This window comes from Dipodomys ordii, unplaced genomic scaffold (assembly GCF_000151885.1).
Source record: "Dipodomys ordii isolate 6190 unplaced genomic scaffold, Dord_2.0 Scaffold1, whole genome shotgun sequence".
Taxonomy (NCBI): Eukaryota; Metazoa; Chordata; class Mammalia; order Rodentia; family Heteromyidae; genus Dipodomys; species Dipodomys ordii.
In genome coordinates, this window is record NW_012267217.1 from 50,393,164 (window position 1) to 50,405,551 (window position 12,388).

A 12,388-nucleotide genomic window follows, 5' to 3' on the forward strand; every position below is an offset into this window, starting at 1 on the left:
TTCTTGGAGACAAGAGTCTCATGGATTTTCCTGCCTGAGCTGGCTTTGAACCATGATCCTCAAATCTCAACCTCCTGAGTAGCTAGGATTACAGATATTAAGTGTTTAACATCCCTCAGGCCTCTGTCCTTAGCAGTCTCATTTCTGAACAGTCCTCTGTTAGCTCATTAAAAAGCAACCGCCTCAACCACCTCTTATTGCTTACCTCTAAATCTGCATCAACTTTTATCTAATTGTGGGTAGAAACCTGGGCATGCACTAGAGAATCTCATTCCTCACTTGTCACCTCCCCCATTTCCCATCAATCACTGACACATGTAAGAACTAGCCTGATACCCTCAATATCACAGGAGGGAACCAGCTAGGCACTATGAAAATCCTTCTTCCTTCCCTGACAGATTTTTCCTGGCATTGCCTGTTCTTCCCTGCAGTCCATATAGTCCTTCATGTGTCTTGTCTCTATTGCAAACTCTCAGCTTGGGAACTGGCTCTTGCTTCTGGATTTTAGGTGTAAGGCATACCCCTTAGGATCCCTTTGTTTTACCCACTACCTTTGACACTGTTGTGATCAGATGTGGTGCTCAATTCCCCACTCAAGTCAGGGCCCTGGGACTCCTACTCTGGTAGAAGGAATCTTGGCAATTCTATTAAGTCCATATCTCTAGTATGTCTTATTTTGTCTCCATTGCCACAGTGTTACATCTCTTTACTTCCTGCTCAAATGGTTCTGAGCATTCCCCAACAGATTCCTCCTGCCTCTACTCTGCCCAACTCTGACCCATGTCCCCAAATGGTCCACATTTTAGGTATAAGATGCACATCAGATCCAAATTTTTCTTATGTAGACTTCTACCAATGTTTCCTCCTCCTTGGCAAAGTAGAATCTGAGTTCTTAACACATGATTCATGACCCCTGGGATCTTCTAAGGTTTTGCCAAGCTTTTGTACCTCATTGTTCATTATCCATCCCCAACCCTAAATCTTTGCCCTGAACCTTCCCAAAGGTTTCTATGCATGCCTTGTTCGCTCCATCTGTGTCTCTCCTTAGAGAAGTGCCTCTGCCTGGAGCATTCTTCTAAACCCTCTTTTGGAAAACCCTCATTTATCTTGTGAAGCTTGCTCAAGGATAGAGTTCCTTCAGTAAGCCTCCTCAGACCCCCCAAAAAATAAACAATTTCTCTCCTCTCTCCTCCACCTTCCTTTCTGCCTTGTACTGACCCCCATTGTGTGTGATACAAGTATGCACTATGAATTCCTTGAGATTAATGGACTGTGTCTTACCCATCTCTGTTAATCATTCCTGGTTTGAGGAACAAAATAGGCAGGCAATAAATGCTCCTGAGTGAATGGGTATGACCCCACCCCCTCTAACTCAGGCTGCTTCCTCCTCCCCCAAGTGCTTACTTCTCCCAATCCAGACCTCAGTTCCAGCCCCCCCTTTTTTTGTCAGTTGTGGGGCTTGAACTCTGGGCCTGGGCGCTGTCCCTCAGCTCTTCAGCTCAAGGCTAGCGCCCTACCACTTGAGCCACAGTGTCACTTCTGACTTTTTCTGTTTATGTGGTGCTGAGGAATCGAACCCAGGGCCTCATGCATGTGAGGCAAGTGCTGAGCCACCTTCCTGGCCCCAAGCTCTTCTTACCTGAGAATCAGTGACGACCTCTCCCACCTACCCCATGAAATCAAGCATCCTTATAAGGAGGTGACTTGCTTATTTGAGTGTGTATATCCAGTGCCTTTTCTCTCCCTCTCCCTTCTTCCCTCCCCTCTCTCCTTTCTGAGTCCAGTCCTTGACAACTTACATTTAGTTTTTAAAGTAGCATTTATTGTTCTGGGGGATTAACACTAAGGCAGATATAGGAGCAGCTTTTGTCACTAAATGTATAACCCTTGGATATAATCAAGTTCAGAGACATTGAGTTTTACCTTCAAAGAGGGAACCCAGAACTTCTGGGCAACCATTTCAGACAAAATCCTCTGATAAGTACTAAAGGCCGTTCTCTGAGACAGTAATTTTTCCTGGAAGCTTCTCATTGGCCACTGATGTCCCTGGAACCCAGCTAGGTAGATATAACCATGAATAGTATTGTCATGACTTCATGAGCAGCAACTGTGCTCCAGATTCTCATCCTCTTGGATTCTTGCTGTTATATCCCAGGGGAGTTCTCCTCAGAATCTCTCACACTTCCATGAACTCTCCCTTGGCATACTATTTCAATAGAGTATGCATATATTCATCAGAACTATCCATTTTATATCTACTCTTATTCTTTACTATCTGTGGCCATTTGGAAGTCTTAGGGAAGAGATAAATTGTTCCTGAGATCTGAAAAATAAGGTCCAGAGACTCATAGAAGAAGGTTTTATTTCTCTTCTCTTACTAAGTCTTTTATGTGAACATAGGGCTAGAGTCAGTTTCCTTTCTCCTTATGATAATGTTTTTATCCAGGTGCTAAATTGCACAGCTTAGGTCTAAGAATATGGATTCTTTCACTGCATATATTTTTTTCAACCAATATTACTGGGAGAGTCATGGAAGTTATTCCCAATTTTGCTCTGATTCAAGAAATGAGCCCTGGACTGTTATGGAGTGCATGAGAATTTTCCTTCAGAGTAAGCCCAACTTGCCACCCTCCCCGCTTCTGTCAGTGACTCTGGTGCCAACTGCATTTTCTGGTAGTCCCAATTAGTCTGACTACATTGAGATTAAAACTAGATATTGCATTTCATTAGGTGGGCACTACAGCCTCTAGTTTGTTCTCCTCCAAAAAGCCCCTAAAAGGCAGGTAGTTTTATACTCACATGGGCATTGCTATGTGTTTTTCCAGAACACTGCAGAAGAGGAATAACTGAAACTTGAATTTCACCCTTAATACTACCATCCATCACTACTGATCACTACCATCATTAAAATTACCATCGTCAAAATAACTACAAGAATCAGTGAATTCCCACTGCTGCCAGTCACCTCCTGCTTCTTTCTCTAGACCAAATGTCACTTCCTGTTTCATTTTGTCTCCCAGCATTTTCTCCTGTAGACAGCATCTATAAGGCAAACACTGATCTGGGAGTCAGCCTAAGACACATCCTTCAGGTACAGAGTTTCAGGATATGAAAAGTGGGAAGAATAATCTTTGTCCTCAGGGATATACTCAGAAGCAGAATTAGTTCCAGTTATAACCAATAAAATGATAGAGCAGCCGGAACTCTTTAAAGGTTAGATAAATGGCTTATGGTGTAGCTTGCACCCTAGGATATTTTATTTTCCTAAAAGCAGGAAAGAAAGAAAAACTAATGTGAAAACTTTTAGTATCCAATGAATTCTGCTTCTTTCAGAAATTAAAGGACTAAGTGCCACATGTGCATAAGAAGAAAAGGAATGACAAAGATAGAGCAGGCCAGGGAGAAGACAAGTAGAGGGAAAGGAGCCAGAAAAGGGACATTGGGGGGCAAGAATGGCACTGATCCTGGCTCAGAGAGACATCCTGGTTCTAGAGCCATCAGAGACACATAGGAGCCAAAGCTATATTGCAGGGCGGCTCAGAGCATGGAGAAATGGCCTGCTCATGAGAGTTCCCTCTGTTAATGGGCCCTGGTATACACAGGGCATATTGGGCACCTGAAAATTTCCTACAAGTGATGTTATGGGGTTCCTGCTATCTGAATGGGAAGAACACTGGACTGTGAGTCAGGAAACCTCTCTTTTCTAATTTCAGCCAAGAACCTTGAACAGATTCCATTATCTGAGCCCCAGTTCTCTTAGCAGCAAAACAAGGGAGTTTTACTACCATGATTTCTTTTGTGTTCAATTCAGTCCTCACATTTGTGGAGCTGTCCATAATAAATGGTATATGCTCTCTCTTGTCCATGCTCCCCAAAGAGGGAGAAAAGTGTAGTCTGGTAATCCCTGCTTCTTTAGTGTGGGTACCAGCATAAGAATACATTGCACAGCCACAAGCTAATCCCAGTTTAGCTAACCCCAGGTAAACTCAGCACAGCCTCAGCTATATCACAAATCCATGAATGGGAAAAAGATATTTAGTGTAAGGGACTGTGATTTAGGGTTTCTTGTTTGTTTGGTTTTTTTTTTTTTGCTTGTGTCTTGCCAGTCTTGGGGCTTGAACTCAGGGCCTGTGTGACATCCTCAAGTCTCTTTGTGCTCAAGGCTAGCACTTTACCACTTGAGCCACAGCACCACTTCTGGCTTTTTCTGAGTAGTTTATTGGAGATAAGAGTCTCATGGACTTTTTGACCAAGCTGGCTTCAAAATGCAAGCCTCAGACCTCAGCTTCTTAAGTAGATAGGATTATAGGTGTGAAGCACCAGTACCTGGCTGCATTGCTTGTTATTGCACCTAAAGCCAACTGATGCATCACCGGATGGGAAAGTCTCATAAAAGCCTACCTCCGAGCTGATCTACCACCTGCCTGAAGGACAGTAAAGGACAGCTGAAGGGGCCTCCACAGAAAGCCCCTCTACTGTTCCTCCTTCCAAGCCAGAGCTGCTGTATTCCTCCATATGGAAACACACCTGGCTTTTGGCATCAGCAACTCAGGCCTCTGCAGGGATAGGAAGGGAGTTTGGTGGGAGGGGAAGGTAGATTAGAATGCATCAATGTCAAATCCTTCCTATTCACAGTCCTCTCTCTTCCAATCCTCCACACTTGAGCTGTTTCTCTCATTGCCTAGGTGCAATCATTAAAAGACTCTTGAAATTGGGGTTGATGCGTTGATTTAGTTAGCCTAGAGAGGCAGAAGGATGGTTTGGATAGATTTACAAGATCTAGCATCACTGGTCTGTGGCTGCTGCCAACAGTATGCAAGTCTCCAGGTCTTTCTCATTTCTAATATTAAAGGACCCCAAAGAGATTCATAACAACATTATCCTAGCCAAATCCTAGCTAATGAATGTTTTCCTGCCAAACAGAGCAATATAGCATATTTAATGTAATACACACACACAAGTCCAGAAGAGACAACTGTGTTATTTTAACAATCCTAGTACTGTGGCCTAGGGAATACACCAGGAGTTCCAGGTAAGGAAGTATGGCCAGTGCTCAAGCATGCTTCCTTTCACTCAGAGAAACAAGGGCACTGCCTCGACCATTGTGTAAACCATATCTCTGGAACTGACAACCACAGTGACTTATTGAAACAAAAATGACCCAACCCTTCACCAACCATAGTGGAAGAGGAAAAACACAGAGTTGGGGATGGGATAAGGGAAGAAATGGAGAACCAAAGTAATGTTTCAACTTTTTTTGAAAACTAACCCTTTTCAACAAAATCTTATGAAGAATAAGGATTTTTTTTTAAATCTCAGGATAAAGCAGGAACACATATCCAGAGTCTTTCGGTATGGCATTCTATTTCTTACTCCCAAGACTGGCTCCTTGAGTTAAGTGTGGAACTGAAGTCCTACACACAGTTTTGAGCCATTAGACTACAGAAATAAAAGGCCCTGGAATAGACTTATTAACAGCTGGGGAAAATGAAGAGACAAATATCACCGTGGCTGCTTGATGGCATTGTGCTAGAAAAAATAAATGGAGTGAACTATGCATAGGTCTCTTATTACAGGTTGGCTACCCTGGACCTTCCTCAACCAGCCTTCCCCAGATCTCGGCCTCCATATCTTCTTCCACTGGGCAAGTCAGATTTGCTTAGGAATGATTCTAATCTTTCTTCTTTGTCCTGCCTCATTCTCACCCTCCCAACTCTCATATCTAAGCTATGATACCTCCTGGGTTCACAGGTCTCAAATTTGGTGTCATTTCTGCTTTGGCCTCCCAGTGGGAGGTATCCTGGGGGATTCCCAGCATGTTGTTTCAAACTTCCCATGGGGACAAGTCTTTGAACCCACCTATGCATACCACGTCCATGAAGCCGTACATCCCGTAGCAGATCTGGAAGAGGAGGTCTTGGCGCTGCCACTTTGCTGAGGGACTGAAGGTCGACCAGATGAGCCAAGAAATACTGGCAATAAGGAAGAGAGAACCCAAGATGGCGGCCGCAATCTGAACCTTCTCGATGACTGTCAGAGAGATGGCCTGCCACTGGGGAGGAAAGAGTGGCAGATTAGCTATTGCTTGGGTTACCCTCACCCCCTTCTCACCCCTCTTCCTTCTTCCAACAGCTCACTTTCCTGAGGCAGGATTTAAGCCAGGGCTTCCCAACTGGTAGTATATAATGGACCTGGTTACAGTTTTACATTATACTTTTGATGCAGAGGAAAGCTATATCATAGAATGATTAAAACTTATCCGTAAGGAGGGGCTCTGGGGCAGGCATAGCTGAGGAGACATTTTTTTTTTTTACTTATGATACAAACAGAAACAGGAAGGAAAAAGAGAAAACAAAGAGCTAGTGTGGGTGGCTTTGCAGAGCTCCAGAATATTCTTTACAGAGCAGGAATATAGTCTATTTTCTTACTAATAGGTGTTAAGAGGACACAGGTCTATTTTGTTCCTACCACAACACTACCTTGCCATTTAATGTACATACTAGAAACTACCAAGTCAACAGGCCAGGAGAGGATGTAGGATGTAGAGATAAGGAAAACAGTTTCTAATTTATGAAATGTATATTAACATTGATTTTCCTTTTTCCTCTTTTACAAAACAAGCGCTGTACTTTTAGCAGCACTGATGGATGAATAGTCTGAGGATGGAGTATAGGTGACTTTCAGCTCTGGAATTTTATGATTTCATGGATGTTCTAGGCAACAATGACCTTAAAAAGCCAGGGGTTGGATTACAGTGCAGGGTTTATTCATACAATTTCACTCAATATAGATGTATTGAATATGTTTTGCTATGTGAGATGCTGGAGATAAAGCTCTAGGTCAATCCAGACAGCTACAACTGACAGCCAGCCTATGGAGCAGACAGCCCTGTGGATTTACAATTGTAATCCATCAGAGTTGAGAAAGGGACTGTAAGGGCCTGTGGCAGAAGCATTTGACATCACATAGGAAGCCATACTTGAGCTAAGTAGGAGATTACCAGGCAGAGAGAAGGGTGGAGAGTACCCCAGACAGAGGCAAGAACATGTATAAAGGCCCTGTGTCCGAAGAAAACATGATGAGTATAAAAACCTAAAAGAACCAGAAGAGTGGGCAGAGTGGAGAAAACATGTGCAATAGGACAACAGGAAAAGCGTGAAGAGTATAGAGAAACCACACAGTTTTGTTAACCATACTTGGATTTTTGTCCTGAGAGTAAACATGATAGTTTTTGTTTAAAAAATATTTTTAGTATCTTTAAGTAGTTGTACAAAGGAATTATTCAACAAAACAGTTTATGAATACAAGATGTCTTGATCAATGTTGATGTTTTGAGTAGCTTTAAGTAGGGAACTGATTAGGTTTGGGAAGGCAGAGGGCAGAACTTCTGATTGGGTGGATGGTGATTTGCATAATGCTTTACCGGGAACACCACTACAAAGCATCACAGCCTGAATGCAGGGGGGAGCCACATGCCTTCCTCCTGCCAACAGCGATTCCCTCACTGCCATCAAAGGCCTGGAGGGGAGCCGACATCATAGCTTCAGCCAAGACTGTTCAGTACCCTCCAAGGAGCAATAACCAGTGGAAAACTAGACTTATCCATCTCAAGGTAGGACATTGGCCTTGACCTTTAATTACACAGATAACATCCCATTACAGGGAATTGGGCCTTGACAATCTTCCACTGTTCCCCCAGTTTAGGGTTACACATAAGGATGGAACTTTCCAGAGGATGGCCTGATCATGTACAATGAATGCGTTTTTCCACGGCTTGCCCCACAGTCAGGAAGGAGGGCTTCAAACCCTACTCCTACTCTTCCTGACATCAAGCATCTCACATGTGAAGGCACACTTGGGCCCTCTTCCTTTCTACAGCCCAACCCAAGCCATCCATGGGACCTAAACGGGGATCCTGACCATGAGGTGAAAAATGAACAAAGTGGAACAAAGTGGAATGGGGGAAGAAAATGGTCTTCCTGTCTGTCCCAGGTGAAGTTTCACAGAGAGTGAGGGACAAGACACTGTAAGGAGAGGACAGAGAATGAGAGCCCTCTGAAATCTCATAAGCAGACTGGGGAGAAGAAGGCATCCGTGGGATCAGAATCTACTGCTCTCAGACACCGGAAACATCAGGGCCTTGTTCTAAGTAGGTTTCTGACATTGATATCATGAGACTTCTCCATCCCCTGAACTCATTTTCTGGGGCACTAGTGAGTGGAAAAATAAAAGGTAGAGAGTAAAAACTGGATATTGCCTTCTTTATACTAGGTAGCAGGGTGTCACCTGGATGTTGATTGTCAGGGAGACTGTTAATTTTCTCTTCTGTCACAATGGGAGGAAATGGTTCTCCTTACTTCCTAGACTATTATGTGGGTTAATTATCAATCCAGTACTATAAATAGGATGTTATTTGCTGTGTTTCAGCAAAAAATATAGATTAAGCATGACACGGCAAAAGTCATCCTAAATTTGCCTGGACGTGATGGGGTAGAAGTTAAGAGCTTGAATCCAAGAGTGAAAATTACTAGTGTAGTCAGCAACCTTACTCCACTACCAAATAACCAGGCAGCTTCTGGCAAGTTGATAAATCCTCCTATGCCTTTATTGTCTAATTTGTAAATTGAGAATAATAATACCAACACCCACTTCATTCCATGATTAAAGTAGGTAATATATGTAAATATTTAGAACAGTAACAGGTACCTAATAGACACAGTTTATCAATATACTATAGTTCTCCCTAAACCAAAAGGATCTATATGAAGAGTCCCCTCAATGAATTTTTGAAACCTTGGATAGTACCAAGTCTTACATATAAGTATGTGATACCATGATGGTAACTGAGATGGCTAATGGATGCATAGTATACACTTCATGGATACACTGGACAAAGATCCCACATCCCATGAAGGATGGAGTAGAAAGGTATGAGATTTCAACGAATGGCATTCAATATAAGGCAGATGCATTGCTTATTTCTGGAACTTTCCATTTCATATTTTGGATTTCAATTGACTATGGTTAACTGAAACTGTAAAGGGAAACCACAGATAAGATAGCAATACTAACATTGCTGTTCATATGTCACAGAGAGAAGCTAGATAGAAAATGACTAATAGAGCCTCGAGATTCACAAGGCTGTGGGTTTTCAGGTAGAAATATTGCTTGGGTGACCGAAATGCTGTCCTATCGTGAATAGTTGTGCTGGTCTCACAGCTTTGTACGGAGCATGAGCCAGGAGATAGACCCAGGAGACCTGGAGGGAGCACCCCAGATCTGCAGTGGTCGCAGATCCCTATCCACATTCCACTTGCTTGTGGTTGACCTGCCAGGTCCAGCCTCTCCTGAAAGCAGAGGTTGTCTACCATGACTGAGCAGGCAGCTGCCTCACAATGGACAATTAGGACAATTCAGGCTGCACCCGTACAACAGAGCTTCTAACTCAAACTAGATACAATTTTTTATTTGGACAGCACTTGAGTCTGAACTCAGAGCCTTGACCTAATCAGGCAGGGACATATCGCTAATCCTCTGGCTTTCATTATTTTTCTAATAGGGTCTTGCTTTTTGTCTGGACTAGCCTAGACCGTGGTCCTCCTATTTACATCTTCATGTAGCTGGGATAACAGTTTTGTTTTTGTTGTTGTTGTTCGGGTTTTTCATTTTGTTTTACTTTTGTTGAGGTGGCTTTTTATGAACTTTTTGCCCAGGCTTCAAACCACTGTTCTCATAACCTTAGGATTACAGGTGTGAGCCACTGGGCCAGGCTAAACCAAACTACTTTTGTATTTAAAAAGGTGACATTTACTGAGCATACACCATGGCATTTTTGAAGACTAACAGAATCAGAGGAGTCCCAAGAGTCTAAAAACTCACAACAGGAGACAGGATAGTGACTTAAGAATATGATGAACCGACCAATATTTCCAAACACTGATATGTGCTTTCCTGACTCATAAGACTAGAATAACCTTTTCTCTTTTTTTTACCCCCAGGAAAAAATTATCCCTGACTGTTTTTGTTGTTGTTGTTTGTTCATTAAATGAATCAAGGATGAAACCAAGAGCCAGGTACTTTGGACTCGGCTGGTAGATTTGTGATCTGGTCTTTTCTGGAGGCTTTGGCCAGCTGAAAAGGAAGGTGTGGGTTAATGCACTCAGACCTTTGCTGGTACCCAGCAGACACAGAATCAGCTGTCTGGTGACATGGCTATTTTAAGATACTTCATGAGTTGGAAATGAATGGCTGAAGATGGAACCCACAGTGGGGAGGGGCACCTCTTGTGCTCATGCTGTGATTCACCATTAAGGTGGCTGAGGTATCTAGGACTTTCAATACCTCTTCCCAAAATGCCCCTCATCCTAGCCCACATCTGCACGTGCGTGTGCATGCACACCCCTCCCCCACCACCAAACACACACACACACACACACTTAAAGGTGCCCCATGGAAAACTCCACAGGATCTAAAATAAACCACACTGGACACAGCAACTGCAGGTTCCGTAGAAACATAGATGCCAGCTGCCATTCTAAGTGAAGACCCTACCACATTATTATTACCAAACCGCCTGCCCTCCTGGGCTTGCAGGACTGACTTTCTGCCCCTCCTCTCCAGGAGGAGGGAAACTGTGCCAGGCAACTGAACTCCCCATCCTCACTGTTGCCATGCTGGCTAATTGATTATGTGGCAGCTTCATGCATGTATGGAGATATTTTCAGACGTGAAATGTTCTCTATGTGTGCAGGCACCACACAGGGCAAACCGCTTGATGTGAGGGAATTTATAAAGGAGGCACAGGATCTCCCAGCTCCTCCAGGGAAGATGGATGTGTGAACAGAACAGGGGGCAGAGGGTGGGTGAAGGGAGCTGTGAGTTATGTGGAAATGTGTGTGGCAAGCCCTACCCCAGCTCGCCCTGACTGCCCTCACCCCTCTTAGTAGGTTTTTCATACTCTGCCCTGTCTCTTTCTTCTGCTCCTCCCCTCCCAACCATTTCTCTGCTTCCCTGTCTCATCTCCATTTTTCTCAGGGAGTCTTCCGCTCTTTGGCTTTTCTTGGTTTTCCTTTGCTCCCTTTTCCTTTCTCACCCCTCCTCTCTCCTCTTTCCTCCTTTCCCCATTTCCTCTCTTCTATTCTTTTTCTTTTCCTTTCTTCCCTCTTTTCCTTTCCTTCTCTCGCTTCCCTTTCTCTTTCTCCTTCACTCTTTCTTTTCCCCTCCTTCTTCTTTTCCTTTCCCCATTTGCTCATTCATTTCTTCCCTCTCCTATTTTCTCTCTTCTGTCCGATACTCTTTTCTTCGGTATCTATTTATCTTCCTCTTCTTGCAGAGGCTTCAGAGAAAATAAAACAAAAAGATCTTTCACCCTTTCCTTCTTGAAAGTTGTTTCTAAGCTCCAAGCTACCCTGAGTCTAGGATGAAGTAATTCTCCCCATGCAAAGCCAGTGGCAATGGAAGGGCCAGGTCACACCCAGCCCTCCTCAAGCAGACCCTTGTTACCTGCAGAGGATTCTTTGTGCTTATGGCGATGACATGATACTTATAGTAGCACAGCTCGCAGCTCCAGCAGCCCCGCTCACTGATCCACTTGATGAGGCAAGGCTGGTGTGTGCACTTGACAGAGCCATCACAGCGGCATGGGCTCAGCAGCTCCCCCTGCAGGGAGAGAGGGAGTGAATACTTTGGTAGGTGGTAGAATAGTGGATAAGAGGTTGATCCACTTATCTGAGCTGTTCAGTAAGCCAGGCCACAGGCTTTGACTTGAGTAGCCAGACTCCACAGAGAAGGCCTAGACTCCAGTGTCCCCACAGCAAGCCTGGACTCTAGTGTCCCCTCAGCAGGAGCCACATGAATTTAGTCAGCCCAACTAAAATTCTTATGCCCTACTCCTAGTTGGTATTACACAGGGCATCATTCTTGTGCTACCCAAGTTGTAGGATTTCTGTGGAAGTCCTCTCTAGTTCAAAGGAGGATGTCAGGTACCATTACTTTCTCTTTGAAAGCTCAGCCAAGGCTTCCAAATTCAAATACCTATAGTGCCAGTGAGGCAAACAGGTAAAGGACACTGACTGTTAGCTGGTAGAGGTTGAGATGATCTAGAAGGTTCAACACAGGCTGAAAAAACCCCAACTCTAACCAGCAGTAGATAAAGGAGTCTGGGAGAAATCCTTTTTTTTTAATCTGGTGACCAAACTCAGGGCCTCAGATATACTAGGCAATATCCCTAGATCTGCAGGCAATCTTCATGTAAAACCTCTCAATAGTCAACATTTAACAACTTAAAAATATGTTACAGGATTCATTTTGCATGAATGTAGAGCTCTGATCTTGAATTACTGCAATGTACTCCTGGCAGGCCAGTGCACAGAGAACCAAGTCTTTCTGG

General features: G+C 43.8%; 1 protein-coding gene across 1 annotated transcript in view; it reads right to left on the bottom strand.

Moving 5' to 3' along the window:
• March4 (membrane-associated ring finger (C3HC4) 4, E3 ubiquitin protein ligase) overlaps nt 1-12,388 on the bottom strand; it is a 94,356-nt gene that overhangs the window by 11,535 nt on the left and 70,433 nt on the right. The window contains exons 2-3 of the mRNA XM_013008787.1: nt 11,503-11,658; nt 5,860-6,052 (exon numbers count right to left, since the gene is read on the bottom strand). Coding sequence (XP_012864241.1) covers nt 5,860-6,052; nt 11,503-11,658 — 349 coding nt within the window. The remainder of the gene's footprint in view (nt 1-5,859; nt 6,053-11,502; nt 11,659-12,388) is intronic.